Source organism: Bos mutus, chromosome 5, assembly GCF_027580195.1.
Source record: "Bos mutus isolate GX-2022 chromosome 5, NWIPB_WYAK_1.1, whole genome shotgun sequence".
In the NCBI taxonomy this organism is placed as follows: domain Eukaryota; kingdom Metazoa; phylum Chordata; class Mammalia; order Artiodactyla; family Bovidae; genus Bos; species Bos mutus.
Window position 1 is genome coordinate 46,560,599 of NC_091621.1, and position 16,085 is coordinate 46,576,683.

A 16,085-nucleotide genomic window follows, 5' to 3' on the forward strand; every position below is an offset into this window, starting at 1 on the left:
GCAGAGCTAAGAAATGAGTTAGCTGGAGACACCAGGCTCCCATCCACCTATCAAAGTGCCCCAAATAGCAAACTAACCACTCGACGGGCCTCTAACAGAGATCCTGCAGCTCTGGCAAGGTAATTAGAGACTTCATACCATTACCCAGCCACCCAAGAGAACCTTTCGCAAACAAGAAGAGGTAAGAGGGAAAATATAAACTACCACCTTCCAGCCCTGACGTGCAAGAGGGAAAAAAGGGCCAACACAAAAGGGTTTAGGAGCTTTTAATGCTTAGCCTGAAAAATCACAGGCTGGGTTTCCCATAAAGTCACTGGTCCATCTCTGGGGCAAGACCATGCCCGTCACTCAGGATACAGGTGGAGGCCCAGACCGCCACCCCTCCCCTCACCCTGGTCTTCAGGGCAGAGGGGCTCGCTGTGTAGTGTAGTGCGTCCCCAGCCAGGAGGCAGAGAAGCCAGAAAAGGTGTAGTGAGCACCTGCGTGCCAGGCACTATGCAAGGCACTTTAAAGTGTTATCTCAGTTAATCCCCACACCAGCCCAGTGAGGCAGGGACCCCATTTTATAGATGAGGAAGGATCCTGAGGCTTGGAGAAGTCAATCCACTTGTCCAAAATCACAAAGTTCACAAGTCTCAGGGCTGGGATGGAAATCCAGGTCTTCTGGCCTTTCCCACGCTGCCACACAGAACTCCCCCTGACCCACACTCAGCCTCTCATCAGAGATTCACTTTTAGCAGCCACGACCCACGCTTTGTCCCAGTGCCTGTGAGGAGACGGGTGAGCTGCAGGCAGCCGTTCTAGGAGGACAGGTGGGGATCCTGGTGGGACCTTTTCTCTCAAACAGCAAATAGGACCTCAGAAGTCACTGTTGGGGTCTCTGCAGAAGAGAGGCTCCAGGGAAGCAGTGAGGTAGAGTGGCTCAACAGATGCTGGTTCTCTGTGGAGCTGGGTACCACAGACGGAAGGAAGGTGAAGTGAGCAGGAATCAGGTGGGCAAGCAGGAGCAATGTCAAAATGGCAGGTCCCCCAAACTGCGGAGCCCAGGGGGACCTTGTGGCTCCAGTCCAAGAGGTGTGTGGTCATCTGCCGGCCCAGAAGGACCCAGAGGCCTTGAACGCGCCCTGTGCCAGCCACAGGGGTGCTCAACTGGCCAACAGCGGCAGCAGGCCCAGCTCGTCCAGTCTCTCCTTGGCCACCGCCTCCCAGCCCTTGTTGGCCTGTGGGCTGCGAGGGGAGGGGTGCAGGAGCCCCTCCACCTGGACCTCGGGCATCAAACTTGCCAGAGCCCGCCGCGCCCGCTGCTCAGCCAGGCGGCCCACGCCCACCACCAGCCGCACCCCCAGCAGCTGCACCTGCCGGCACAGGGCAGCGTCACACACCCCCAGGAGCTGCTCGCGCTGCTTGGCCGGCAGCTCAGCGGGGGTGATGTTGCGCCCGCTGGGAGCCAGAAGGAGCAGCGGACACAGGTTGTGGACGAAACAGTGACGGAAGAAGACCTCGGGCTGTCCACAGAGGTTCCGGAAAAAGCCCCAGAACCGGGCTCCGCTCACCTCGGACTGAGGGCACTCCAGTCCCAGCACTGGTCGCTTGGGGTGCTCCTGGGGAGGGGTCCGCACAGGCCCCCCAAGGCCCAACCAGTCCCGGACTACACTCACTTCCCCAAAGGGCACCTGTGAGGAGAGATACACGAGGGCTTCGAACTGGAGACCTGACGCCTGGGGTCTGGACCGAGCAACCCCTTTCCACCTTCCAGAAGGATCTGTCTCCCATTGCCCCCACCCCCACCCCAAGGCCGGAAACTAGGATTCCTGGCCCTTGTCTGAGCCTGTCTGTGTTTCTCCAGTTTTTCATGTGGTCTATGGTCCAGAAGAATCTATTTGTTTGCCTCTACCCCAACTAGCCTTTGGGACCAGCCACAATAAACATGAGGGGATATCTGGCCCGACACAGGGAGTGATGGGTAGCAGGGGGACAGACAGATGGCCTGGGACAGAAAGGCGGCCAGGGTGAGAGGAGACACAAGGACAGGGCTGACCGCTGCTGCCTGGGTGCCCTCTCAGCCCCAAGCCTCGGGCTGTCATTTCCATTGATCATCATTGATCACCTTTCAGCCCCCAGTTGGGGTCAATAAAAGCGATTGAGCCTCCTGGCCTGAAGCCTCTTCCCCTCCCCCATCTGCCGAGCACCCCCACGGAGGGGCAGTCACTCATCCGGAGGTCTGAGAGGGAAGCAGGCAGGCCCTGCGGCCTGCTCTCTTCCAACCTCTCCTTGGCTAAGAAACAGAACCCGGGCTGCCAGAATGCCCTGCCTCTCTTCCCTGACCACCCCTGTCAACCAGTCTCCCCTGAGGAGCCCTGGTCCCTCTCCTGACCCCAATAACACTCTAGGGAGAGGGGAGATCCGGCAACGCAAGGTAAGGATGGGGCTGGCGGAAGGAAGGGCTCTCAGAGGCAATTAGTGGACCGCTCACAAGGGAAACGGAACTACCATTAATGTGCTTGGTTAACTACAGGCAGCGAGGCCGGGAGAGTGTCTGAGACCACAGGAGCCAGGGTATGAGGATGGGGTTGGGGGGCGCACCCACACGTGTCCACCGTCATGCACATACTCCTCCACAGCACATGCAGCCAAGCGTCCGCCCTGGACCCTCCCACTCCACCCCACAAGCTCTTTACCCCTGTCTGGGCCATGCCAAAGGGTCCTGGGTTCATGCCCAAGAAGAGCACTTGCTTGGGGCCCTGGCAGTAGCGGGTCACGTAGCTGCGATGTGGCTCCCACGCGTATTCCACAGGGTTGTAGACGATGCCCACGAGCTCCGAAAACTGCAGTTGCCTCAGCTCATCATTAAGCCGAAGCTCTTCCTGCAGGAAGCCCTCGGCCAGGCTTCGAGGGGAGGGCTGGGGCTCCATCAGGGCACCTGCAGGCTGGAGGTGGGGCCCCGATGGGAAAGGCTGGGGCACAGCCATGCCACTGTCACCTGGAAAACAGATGGACAGAGGCCCCAACAGCCCCAGCTGTCGAGTGGGAGGGGTCCAGGCTGAGCAGGGCCCTTACTACCATTTCCTGGGCTCAGAAGAGACTGTGTCAGTTAGCCCTCAAGCTCTAGGCAGGTCTTCACTCAGCCCAGTTCCTGGTAATGAAGGGCCTTTCCTCTCCTGGATTCAAGTACTCTTCCTCTTCATAAATCACCCAGTGAGCACAGCCTGTAACCACCAGTCATCCCCCACTCCAAACCCCATTTCCACCAGGCATAGGTTTAGGGTCACTAGCTCCTAGGCCATGCCAAGGTTTTCAGTGAATATTTAGATGGCAAACTTTCAGCACTTTTACTGTCATCCTTAATAAAACAAGCCCATCCAGGATGGGCTGTGTTCTGGAAACCAACGTGCTGAAGGATGGGCTGCAGGTGCACAGCCACAGCACAGAGACTAATTACAGAGCTGATTTCAATAGATGCCAGGTGGTGAGCAACGCTCTGTGCCAGGTACCCCTCAATGATGCATATAACAACCGCATGAGGTGGGCATTACTGCTCCCATGTTACAGGTGAGAAAACTGAGGCTTAGCAAGATGAAGCAACTCGCTGAGGGTCACTCACTCAGCAAGTATGCAGCTGGAATCTGAACCAAACCATCTCACACAAGCCTTTGCTTTCCACCACCCACACCCATCTTGCTTGAGATGGTTTGATCAGCCACCTTGCTAATAATTCTAGAGCCCCCCCAACCCCAACCCAGCTTTTTGCTCACGTTGAAGAATCTTCAGTGGTGAGTGAGACAATTAGCAGACTCAGACTAGACTCCTACAAGCTATGTAACTACGGCCAGAGCTTCAGGTCTCCTCATCCAAATACTAAGAAAAATAATATCCACTTAAAAATACTGGAGACCCATGTGGTTCAGTGGTAAAGAATCTGCCTGCAATGCAGGAGACATGGTTTCAACCCCTGGGTCGGGAATATCCCTTGGAAGAGGAAATGGCAACCCACTCCAGTATTCTTGCCTGGAGAATCCCATGGATAGAGGAGCCTGGCGGGCTACGGTCCATGGGGTCACAAGAGTTGGACACGACTGGGCGACTAAACAGCAAAACTTAAAAATATTACTGTAACAAATGGAATAAGATGTGTAAATGGTGGTCGGGGGATCAAAGTGGGAAACAGAAGAGGACAAGAAAGAGGGAATGGGGAAGAAGCAGAGGGAGCACCCCAGCTAGCTTTGTAACCCACAAAGGCCACTCCTTCCAATCTTCCTTCTCATCACTCCCAGGTGAACGCAGAGGCCCAAACCGATTGATCATTCCATTCACACTTTCAAAATGCCCTTCCTATCCAAAGTCCCAAAACCTAACACATGCTATTTTCACAAATTCATAGACTCCTTGACTGAAGCAGGACTGACTCCCCCATCCCCACACACACATTTGAGTCATACCTGCCCTTCCAGATGAAGCTCAAATTCTCCCTCTGGGAAAGCTGTCCCTCTTCAGAACACCGCAGCATTTGCTGTAGCTTCCCAGCCCTACCCAACCCAAGTAGGTCTGGAGTGGGGCTTGGGAATCTGTATTTAAGCAAACTTCCTCAAGAGATTCCGATGACTGGTGATGGCTGAGAACCACTGCATGTCACCATGGTTAGTGGCATCTTCATGAATTCACACCTTGCCTCCTAGACTAGACTTGAGGCAGATCAGAGAGGAAGCCCTGTTTCATTTTCCTCCATATCTCCAAGGTCCCAGCTTTTATCTGACAGTTAACTGTGTCCATCTCATCTTTTTTCAATGCTGTTTAAAACTACCTTCTGGGAGTTCCGTGGTTGCCTAGTGGTTAGGATTCCTGCTGTGGACCGGGTTCAATCCCTGATTAGGGAACTGAGATCTTGCAAGCCACGCGGCGCAGCCAATATAAATAAGTGAAAACAAAACTACGTTCTACCAAAGAGCCTTTCCTGACAGACTCCTCTCCACTTCTACACCCTGAGTTGACTCAAGGCCCAGCTGCCCGTTTTGCACTCTGCTTGCTTCTGAGAGCTTGCCAGGCTCTGGGCACGTTTCCATCACATCTGGGCCTCCCACAGGACAGGGATCATGGTTCTTCTCCCTCTCAACCCCATATGCAGGTCAAGAGTAACCTCTTCCCCCAGATGGGATCACAAGGTTGACACAACAGCTTGATCCATCAACCTGTTCTCTGACCCTAGCCCTGGGAAAGTGGGAAAGAGAGAGAAAAAAAAATCCTAACTATGCTCCAATATAATATAAAAATTTAAGAAGTCAGGGCTAAACTTAGGAAATCCTTCCCTAGACTGCTCTCAGAACTCTTTAACTGATCTGTCCGGTGGCTACCCGGGCCAGCTAGACTCAAACAAAGGCTGAGAAGGGCGCTGTGGAGAACTCATTGTCTCCGGGGCCCTCCTTTGCATCTCCCCATACAGTGCCAACATTAGCAGACTGCCTGCTCCAAGTCTGGCATCTCTCTCAGGTCTTAAGGTTGAGCCTACCTTTAATCTTTAGGGACCCATCCTGAAGACAGCAAGGCCAGGGATACACCGAAGAGTGACAAGGCCTTATTTTCAATGTTCTAGAATTTCAAAGCCTGATCAGAAGGCAAGAGCTACAGGCTTATGTGTCAACTGACTCTAATTCTAGTCCCGGTTTCATCTCTAAGTTCTCTTAAGCAAGTCATTTAACTGTCTTCTCTGAGATGAAAATCAAAATTCCCATCCAACCTACCACCAGCTGTTAACTCATTCCCCCACCCCCCTCCAATATTTATGAGTCTCTTACATGATAGGCATTGTGGTAGTCTTTTGGTGGGGAAGAAATCCAAAATGAATAAACGAATCATAAACGACTGTGACATGGCAGATAAACAACTGTAATACACTGTGACATACTGTGATTCCAGTTTTAATGCCCTGAACAAAACACCATGGAAGCCCAAAGGAGAAACCAGGAAGTTCTATGTAAAGTCACCCACGGACAGAGATCAAGAAATGTCTGTTTCTGAAATCACTGATAAATTACAGTGTCACATTAAGCACAAGTGGAGGGTGATCAACCGATAAGTCTGGCCACCTAGGCTCTCTGGCACTAAACTCAGTAAGGGCAGAAGAAATCCAAGACACTGTCCACTCCCGTGTCCTTTGGGGGCACTTTAGGAATCCACATGGACAATCAGCGAATCCTTAAAACCAATAATGATAATAATACTAATAGAGCATGGGCTCAGAAGTTCCCAACACTTCATCTCTCCTCCTAGTTCGAGGGGGCTGACAAGTAAGGATCCACAAGAAACTTCCACGTCCGCCCGCGGGCTCCGCCCGACGGGAAAGCCTCGTCTCAGCAGGTCTCCGGGGCGGTTCCATAGGCTCGGCTCTCTCTGCGCCGGGCGAGCCCCTGACAGAGAGAGGGGGCCCGAAACACAGACATTTCCACTCCCCACCTGTCACCTCCGGCTAGCCCGGGGAGCCCCTAGCCCGCCCCCCAGCGCCCCAGGTTCCCAGACTCCTACTTCCTCACCTGGTCCAGCGCCCCATCCGGTTTCCGGTTCCTCCCCCCCCCGCCCCCGCCGGGCGCGGAGGACTGTGGGAGTTGTAGTCCACTTTGTTTAGGGAAAGAGATTGGCATAGCTGCGGCCACTTCCGCCGGAAATACTCAAATTCCCGGAAAGTGTGCTAAGTTCGCAATAAGTAACTCTGGGGGTTGTAGTTTATTCTTTACACCAGGGCTAAATCCAGACGACTTGAGAAGTGAGAAGCTAAGATCTGAAAGGACCGTGAAGATCCTGGGCTCTAGCTGTAAAGGGCATCACCTCTCCAAAATTTCATACTCTTTTCCCAAAGGGATTGTGAATCTAGGAGCTTCAACTATCTGCAGTCTCTTAACTCACCTGAGGGTATTAACAATGGCTACGGACTATTTCTAGCCCTCCTGCTGCTCCAGATATAAGAGAGCTCTCCTATGCAGCCCTCCAAGGACTGTATGTAGAACACACCACGAAAGCACTTCTGGCATCTCTAGCTAAACTCCTTAGTAATACCTTTGAGACTCTTCCATTCCTCATTACTGTCCAAGCCCCTGTCTCCACAGCTTTACCATTTCACTTCTCTCCCTCCTCGGCCCTGCTGTCTACCCAGCCCTATTACCTTCCATCCTTCGCAGTCCTACCTCTGGAATACTCTGTCCAGGACACCTTTCTTGACAAATTCTAAGGCTGCATCTAACAATTCACTCACTCCCACCTTCCCAACCCAATACTAATGTCCAAAGCTGCCCCACTCCTAGCTTTGTTCTTGTCCTGTGGCTGGATCTGTGTCTGTGTCCTGACTATAATATTGTCATTAGACTGGAAACCCCATGAGGTCAGTTATCTGGTAGATTCTTCCCATCCCCACCCCCTGAACACCCCAGCACAGCTATGCTGGAGACCAGAGGAAAGCAGTCTCCCTGCAGGTGGAGACCAATGAATCCCAGAAGAGGAAGAGGTGAGAGAGCAAGGATGCGACCCCCTTCTTTAGCCTCCTCTGCTCTCCTATCAACAGACAAAAACTAAAGGGTGCAGCAGGAGCTTCAGGGAACTGTGAGTTGTGACCCTCTGAACCACAGATGAGAAACCACCCCTACCCTTGTAAGACTTTGGAAACTGAATTAATCATCCCTTTCAACAAAGTCCATTATTTCCTGAGGTTTCATTTGTGCCAGATTCTCTCCCTCTCTGTCTTTGCCTCTCTCTGCCTATGTATATGTATCTCTATCCCTAGTCTCTTGTATAGTCTCTCTCTCCGTGTACATCTGTCTCCCTGTCTCCGCTTTTTTCTCTGGAATGAGTGAAATAAGAGTATCCTGACCTTCTGACTGGCTCTTCACTCAGGTGTCTCTATCTCAGTAGATCTATGCGTTTCTGTGTTTCTAAACAAAAATTAGGCAGGGAGGGGAACCATGCTGGTGGTATTATCTTATTGCTTAAGAATTCTAGGAGGGAATTCCCTGATGGTCCAGTGGTTATGACTCAGTGCTTTCACTGTTGTGGTCCCAGATTCAGCCCCTGGTCAGGGAACTAAGATCCCACAAACTGCACGGCTTTGCCAAAATTTTTTTAAAACATCTAGGAACGTCACCATCCCTTTGACAACCTTCCTGCCGCCCCACCCGTAACCCCTTGCTGCCAAGCACCACCAGGTTGCCATTAGAGCAGCCTCTCCACACTCCAGGTCAGCTGTCAGGACAGTGATGAGTGAAGTGACTGACAGGCAAGCAGAGATCCCCAGGGCCCCGACCCATGATTCCATCTTCCTGGACGGGCTACATAACTGTTTCTGTCCGTAAGCCCATTCACCCCTGGGAACCCAAAGATAGGGAGTCCCGACATGGGGATATGGGGAGAAACTAAGTCCTGGGCAACCTGCAGTCCCTGTAGCTGATCCTAGAGGCACCTGAAGGCCTTCTCTGTCTCTGGTCCACGCTACTCCTCCCCACCTGGTGAGTCCCTCTCAGGAAAGATGGATGTGAGGAGCTCTCCCAAAGTGGGGGTGATGAGAAACAGAGATCCACAGACTTTTAAGAGATGGAGCTTGAGAGATGAAACTTGGGCTGGGGTGGGGCCTCCCACCCTGCCTTGTCCATGTCAATCTCCTGGCCCTCTGGGAAGTCTCCAAGGGGCTGGCTGGCATCCATGGATGGAGCTTGTGGGGAAGGAGCAGAAGCAGACCCAAGCTGTGGCTTGGGCAGAGCCTAGAGAGTTGAGTCACTCTCTAGGGGCCAGCCGGGTTTGGGACAGGGTCCTCAGCTGCCCACCAGCCTGCTTCTGGAGCTGGAGCCCAGGTGGTAAGGGGTTAACCTGCTGGCTTGTTTTCCTTTGGTTTTCTTGGGCTGGCTGGGTTGTATTGGGCCACGAGCGCCATCTATCGGCCTCTGGAGGTCCTAGCTCTGACACCCAGCTCACTTGGGCTTCTATGCTGATCTTTCAGCCCTTTCCCTGCTATCTCCAGGCTCCTAGGGGAGGAGCAGGGAGCTGTCTAGTTGCAGGGCTCCAGTGCAAAAAATAGCTATGGGGATTGGAGAAGGTGAGGGCCATGTTTCCCCCTCCCCAAGCACCAGGTATCACCCTGTTAGCTCCTGCCACCTGTGTCCTTGGCAACCCCAAAAGCTTCAGGCGTTTGACTTTTAGTGTAGCCATGTCGCTCTGCCTCAATGCACTGGAGGCTGTCTCAGTTGCCCAATAAACATTTAAAGGCATTGGTGTGGAGAGGTGATGTAGCAGAGGACTTTAGAGTGTGGGCTCTGGACTCAGACCGCCTGAATTTGAATCTCAGCTCTGCCACTTACTAGTGGTGACTTGGGGCAAGTGGCTTAATTTCTTTCTGCCTCAGTTAGCACAACTGTAAAATGGGATGATCACTGTAATCCATGTCTTCTTTTGTGATAATTAAATGACTTAATTACGTAAGGTGCTTAGTACAGTGGGTAGCACAGGATTGGAGATCCATAAAGATCCATAGTTGTTGTTGCTTTATTATGGCCATATGCCAGGATCTCAGGCAGATGCTAGTCTGAGGACCCCAGATCCAGGCCACAGAGCCACATCAGACACACAGACATGAGGACAAGACTAGGCAACTCATCCCTGGATATTTCCACAAAGAAATGAGCTAGATTTGGGGGCTGGAAGTTCAGGATTGCAAGGAAAGTGGTTTCAGGTCACCAAAGTCAACAGGAGATGGGATGAGGGGAAACTGGAGGAAGGAAAGGCATTAAAGAAGAGGCATGAACAAGCCCTTTAAAGGACCTTGATTTAGACAGGTGGCAAGGAGTCGCTGGGCTTCCCTGGTGGTTCAAATGGTAAAGAATCTGCCCACAAGTGGGAGACTCAGGTTCAATCCCTGGGTAAGGAAGATCCCTTGGATAAGAAAATGGCTACCCACTCCAGTATTCTTGCCTGGAGAATCCCATGGACTCTTTGAGTCTGGCAGGCTACAATCCATGGGGTCTGGGTCACAAAGAGTCAGGCAAGACTGAGTGACTAACACTTTCACTGACACTTTCGAGGAGTCTCTGATGCATGGGGTGAGCAAGGACCGCTGCTCCGCAACGACCTGTCCTCCTTGGTACAGGCTGCAAAGTCTCAGGGTTTGATCAGGCTCCCCACGCCTCCAAAGACACATCATATCACAGCCACATCCGAGAGCTTGCAAGGACTTCACGCTTTCTCCCCCAGGCTGGTGGGGTGGGGGAGGGGACTCACAAATGGAGAAAGCCATCCGCAGGTCCCACGGGTTCTGCTCCCACCTCATTCCTGGACCTGAAGAACCAGGGGGAGCTTGGCTGTGAATCCGTCCATTTGTTTCTTAACAGGTTTAGTCATCTCCCTGTCTCTGTGTCTTCTGTATCTCTGCCTTTATCTACCTTACTGGAAAATGGGTACGTAGAATTCTTTTCCAAGGGGCAAGAAAGAGGGGCAGAATGATACCCTCTAAGTTAAGACAGAAACACAGAGCCAGTGGGGTCCCTAGTCCAGGCTCACCACTCCATCACCCCCTCCTCAGCCCCAAGGCAGCACAGACCAGCTTTATAGATTGATGGCCCTTCGCTGGAGGCAGGTGACAGCTTCCAAAGTCTCTCCAACTCAGGTGCTCTCCCTCTCCTGGGGCCTGGATGCCTGGGTCCTCAGGAGCAGGGACTGGCTGGATGGGTTGATTTGCATGGCTTACTTGGGAAGCAATTATCGGAGGAGCTGTCAGCTCAGCGCAGTGCTCTCCTCACTAATCGGATTTCACCACAGCCTGGGGCTGGCAGGAGTGGGGGTGGGGGTGGCTGAGTAATTTGGCTTGATGCAGTGGTGGGAGATGTTGGGGCCAGGAGGCTGGACAATCTGTCTGAGTGGTGTGAGAGTTGTCCAGAGCAATTCTGAGGCAACCACACAGATATCAGACAGACAGACAGCCAAGGCAACTCGTCCCATCGCAGCGCCTTGCAACAAGAGATGGAAGTTGCACTTCGGGCAAAGTGGGAAGTATATCTCCCACAGATTGAGCCAAATTGAGCAACTGAGAAGAGAGGTCAAGAAGAGTCTGGAAGAGGGACCAAGTGGCCAGTGAGAAGACGACCCAAGAACCCCAGCTTCCAATCTACCCCCGACCCAGGCCCTGTCCTGCCTTGCCCTCCCAGTATACCAGCCACAGGGCAGGGACTTGACCGAGTCTTCCAGCCCAGCTCCTCTCCCTACAGTGCTTCCAGATCACTTTCCTCCCTTTGCCTCTGGCTCTGACACTTGCTCTCTCTGGTCCCACAGCCTTCTATCTGCCCTCTCCTTCCTAACCACCCAGCCGCCCCGCTCCATCTCTCCCCAAGTTTTGCAGGGGACTGTTGAGCCCTCTCCCTGCCTCTGTCCTCCGTCCCATACCTTCCAGAGCGGTGATGAGGGTGATAGAAAGAAGCCACCTTTACTGAGTGCCCCTTCTAGACAAGACAGCACCCTAAGAACTTGATGTGGATTCTCCCATCTAATCCTCACACTACAACCATGAGGGACATGCTCTCACGTCCCCTTGTGCTGATGAGGACACTGCTGCTGACCCAGCTTCCTGAAGGAGGGACCACACCTGGTCTTGGCATCCCAAGCTACCAGGATAGCCCTGGTGTGTGGCTCACATACAGTCAACATCTGTTTACTGAAGTCATGATTGAATGAATGATTCACCCTCTCCTCTACTTCTGGCTGACCTCCAGCCGGGTTCCATCCCCGTCCCAGCTCGCTCCTGTCCTGACCCCCCTCCCCTCCCCATCACAGCTGGAGCTCCCTCACACCTCTCCATACACTCTGTGCTCCCACGCATCAGACAGCCTGACCCCCTCACCTGCTCCTGCCTTCCCACAATGGCCCATCTTGCCCCGCCTTGCCTGGAACATTCTTCCCTCTTCCTTCCCCATTTCTCCCACTGAAAACATTCTACCTGCTCCCCAAGGCTCACATCAAACACCACCTCCCTCTGCAAGCATTCCCTGATCCTCCCTTAGCCTGTACCTCTCTGGTGACCCTTGTCACCAACTGTTCAGTTTCACTTATTGCTAAAAATGTCTCATGAACCCTGCTACAGATCGACACTTAAGTTTTCTCTCCTGAGCACAGGCCCACTGCCTTGTACCTAGTACCATGCTAAGTCACTCAGTCGTGTCCGACTCTTCGTGATCCCATGGACTGTAGCCCGCCAGGCTCCTCTGTCCATAGGGATTCTCCAGGCAAGAATACTGGAGTGGGTTGCCAGTTCCTTTTCCGCCTTGTACCTAGTAGGTGCTCAATAAATATCTGTTGAAAATATGAATGTCTGTTCTCTGTTTTTATCTCATTTGGAGATGCTTTTATGGTGGTTTGAAAGGATCACTAAATCTTCAAGGAATCGCAGAGTTGAGGGTTTGGCACTTACCAGCAGTGTGACCTTAGGAAGATCACCACCTCTCTGGACCTTGGGCTGGGCATTTCATTCTTCACCTAGAAGGCAGGACATGTGAGGCATCCTCGTCTTATTTGCATATCTGTCTATGAGCTGTGGGGATCTGTCTGTCTCTCTCCATCTTTCTGCCTCACCACTGAGCCTCTGCCTCTCAGGCCCCCATCAGTTCAGGCCCATAGCCCAGGAGTCCTACCACATCTCCCTCCCTGTCTCTCAGGCATGTCGATTTTCCTGATGCTACCATTCCCTAGAGGGAGGGGAGATGGTCTCACCCTCTCCCGGGGAACCCAGTGGACCAGGCTCACCTTGGCTCCCTCTCCCCCTTAACAAGTGAGACCTTGTGTTTTCCCTCTGAACGTATTAATAATAAAGAAACAAGGCACTGGGCATGGAACTGGATGCAAATTGGCCCCAATTCTCAGCCCAAGGAAGAGAATGTCTGAGCTATGGACTCAGAGAAATCCTGTGCTCGTTTGCATGTCATTTGCATTATATTTACATGTGATCAATTTCATGTTCAAATGCACAATCCTCCCGCCCCAGTTTTTCTCCCCCAGGGTCCCCTCAGGCACTGCCCGCATCATCCCCCGCAGCCCCTGTCCTTCTTCCCCTGACCCCTGCCACAACCCACCTCATCCTTTTCCTCCTTCCTGCCAGGGTCCCCAGCCCGGTCCCTTCCTTACCCGCTAGGACCCACTTGTCCCACATCCAAAATAGACTCCTGGGGTCTTACCCCTCAGTTCAGGAGGGACATCCCTGCCTGCCCCCTCCCGCCCTGAGCCGGGCGGGCACAGCAGACAGCAAGCGCGGCTCTCAGCAAATCCCAGCCCCATTCAGCCTGGTGATTAATGGCGCTGCCCTCCCCATGAACCTGCCTTTAATACTGAGGAAGTTATGAAACCGCTATACATCAGCAGCTCCGGCCCCACTGCCCCCGCCCGCCGCCTCCTCTCCTCCACCCCCCACCCTCCAGCTCCCTCTTCAAAATCTCATTTGGGTTCCTGCCGCCTGGGCCCACCCCTCCTCTGGCCTTTGCTGGGAGGAGGGGGTGTCTGCCCCTGCCGCCATCCTGGTGAGGACCTACATCTCATTTTCCCTTCCTCTCTCCCCCCTGCTCCGCCCTCTCTCCCTCCCCACCCCCCACGGCTGGATCTCCGGACCCATTTAGAATTGCTGACATTTTATCTACATTACATACATCACTCCGTCCCCAGCAGCCATCTCTCATGGATTGGGGTGGGGGGGCGGGGTGGTCCTGAGCTTGGGTAGATGGTGGGGAAACAGGGAGAGTTGGGGAGATAGATGGCACTTCCTCTCCACCCCTTTCCCCTTGGACCCTCTCCCCAGCCACCTGGAAGGTTGTGCAGGTTGGTAACCTAGCCTCCTCATGTGAGTCCCTGCTATGTCACAACATCGAAAGACCTTTCCTTAGACTGCACAGACTAGGGAAGTCCACGTTGCCCAACACCCCTCCTTCCTCCACAGGGGCTCCTCCACAGGAGATTATGAAGGTGGTTGCTTAACCTCTTTTAGCTGACCTATACTAGTATTTCCCATACCTATCGGGAAGTCCCTCTGAATATCTAACCAGTGTTCCTCATGCTGCAGTCATTATTTTCTTCTTGCTTTGTCCTTAGAAGGCTGAAAAACAATATTTCCTCTCAAGTGAAGTAAACCTTTTGTTCCAATGCCCGAACAAACATAAATACAGTCACCAGCCCACATCCCTGGGTCCTATAGAGGCAATAAGAGGCAGAGCGTGGGACCCATGGGACCCACCCTAGACAAGAGGAAACTGAGACCCAAATTCAGGAAGAGGAAAGGCGAGAACCTGTCTGAGACCAAGAGACAAGGACTCAGGGATCCCACAGTCCCAGGGAGCAGTCTTCTCTCCACAGAGGGATGGACAAGGCAGAGGGCAGCAGCAGATAGCGAGGTCTAGACCAACCGACAGACAGCGGAGGGGAAAAAAGGAGGAGCCGGGAGAGACAGGCAAACAAAGAAACAAACAAACAAAGAGCTAGACAGACAAAGGGACCATCAGCCTGGGACAAGCAGACAGGCCAGAGGAAGCCAACAGAGGCGCTGGGTGCGGCGTGGCCCAGGCTGGACACATGGGAAGGGCTCTCTTCGTCTGTCTCTATCTATCAGGGTCTCGGGCTTGTCGCCCACGGGGTCCACAGCTATCCACTTTCCCAGGAGTGTGGGTTCTCCTCGGGCCTTTCCACGCCTTGTCCCTTACCCTTCAGCCTCCCTAGCCATGCCCCATCCCTGTCACTCCTTCTCTCCCAGGTCATCTTTCTGACCTGCCCTTCACTCTCCATCTCAGGGAGACTCAGACACTTCCTGTGGGCTTTGGGAGGTTCCCATAGGAACCCAGCCAGTCCTCCAGGGATGGACAGGAAAAGCAGGGCTCCAGCTCGGGGGACAGCTCCCAGGCCTGCAGAAGGGAAAGTGCAGCATGGCATGTGTCCTCACGTCTGGCCATGCTTAGCCAACAGGGCCGGAAAGGACCCTCTCCCCTCCCCCCTCCAGTGCCTCAACCTCAGACAAAACAGACCTTAGGCAGTGGGTCTGGGGGGAGTGGCCGATTTGCATATTGTTTGCATCTCATTTGCATGTCCCGATTCCCACTTATCTCACACACCCTGTCTCTCCAATTGCAGGCTCTCTCCAGCTCAATCTGTCCCTAGGAGGGCTGGGGGCGGAGAGAGGGTGGGGCTCACACACTGGTGCCTGCCAGTCTTCCCTCCCACACCTCCTGCCAGCACAAGTCACATTTCTGCCCAGCCAATGGGCAATTCTCCTCCTACTTTAGAGCTACCCTCTCAACCCCATTTGCCAGCCACACATTGTCTTCCAGACATGACTTTCACTGTCCTGCCTCTGACCTTTGTCCCCACATGTGCCCCAGCCTTCCCCACCCCTCTGTGTTTAACTCCACATTAGCATCCTTCAAGGCCAATCACTAAGCCCTCCTCTTCCATGAAGACCTCCCTGATCACACAGCCCAGAAGGATCATAAAATTGCATTTCTCAGTACTGGAAGGCACTTCAAGAAACCCTATGGTTTGTCTTACTGGTTTTCAGGTAGACAATGCATCACTATCCCCATTTTATAGAAGAGGCAACTGAGACACAGAATCAGTTAAGTTTCCCAGTATAGGCAGTATAGGCAGCAAGCAGGGAGGGAGTGTGAGCCCAGGACACTCTCTCAGTGTTCCTTGTCATACCCTCTCCTTGTCATTCATTTACCTGGGAGCAATGCCGTGTTCTGGGAACCTTCTTTTCTGGCCAGTGAGCAAACCATTGGATCTTATTGCTTAACTTCTCCTAGATTGGGATTTTGGTCTCCCAAAATCTTCCGGGGTTCCACCACAGAGAACTACTGTAGTTCCCTGAATCCTCCATGCCCTTTCCTAGCAATATGTCTTTGCCCATGTTGAGTCCCTCTGAAAGGTCTGGCTTTATTCCCACCCCTTTATGAAGTAGGAAAATTCCAGCTCCTCCCTCAAAACCCAGCTCAACTAATCACCTCCTCAGTGAAGCCTTCCCTGATTGTCCTCCATGGCTCCCTAGCACCATATTGAAGCCTCGGAGGCAGTACTTGCCATACTCATGCTGACATCCCAGCCTC

The 16,085-nt window shown here is 53.1% G+C and overlaps 1 protein-coding gene and 1 long non-coding RNA gene across 4 annotated transcripts; both read right to left on the bottom strand.

The window, feature by feature from the left end:
- Positions 1 to 250: 250 nt before the first annotated feature.
- On the bottom strand, positions 251 to 6,621 carry SMUG1 (single-strand-selective monofunctional uracil-DNA glycosylase 1). Of its 3 annotated transcripts, none has more exons than XM_005902093.2 (3): positions 6,522 to 6,621; positions 2,679 to 2,980; positions 251 to 1,673 (listed from the first exon to the last, which is right to left on the bottom strand). In XM_005902093.2, the coding sequence occupies exons 2-3, from the start codon at positions 2,967 to 2,969 to the stop codon at positions 1,146 to 1,148; spliced, it is 819 nt and encodes a 272-aa protein (XP_005902155.1). In that variant the 5' UTR covers positions 2,970 to 2,980; positions 6,522 to 6,621; the 3' UTR covers positions 251 to 1,145. The 3 variants fall into 3 exon arrangements, with proteins under 3 accessions (XP_005902155.1, XP_070226983.1, XP_070226982.1); XM_070370882.1 differs by lacking the exon at positions 6,522 to 6,621 and adding an exon at positions 4,437 to 6,515; XM_070370881.1 differs by lacking the exon at positions 6,522 to 6,621 and having other exon boundaries at positions 2,679 to 6,515.
- A 2,599-nt stretch (positions 6,622 to 9,220) lies between these two features.
- On the bottom strand, positions 9,221 to 13,286 carry LOC138987826 (uncharacterized). The gene is made up of 3 exons (XR_011464118.1): positions 13,182 to 13,286; positions 12,422 to 12,486; positions 9,221 to 10,299 (listed from the first exon to the last, which is right to left on the bottom strand). It is a non-coding gene; the product is annotated as an uncharacterized lncRNA (long non-coding RNA).
- Between the last annotated feature and the right edge of the window lie 2,799 nt (positions 13,287 to 16,085).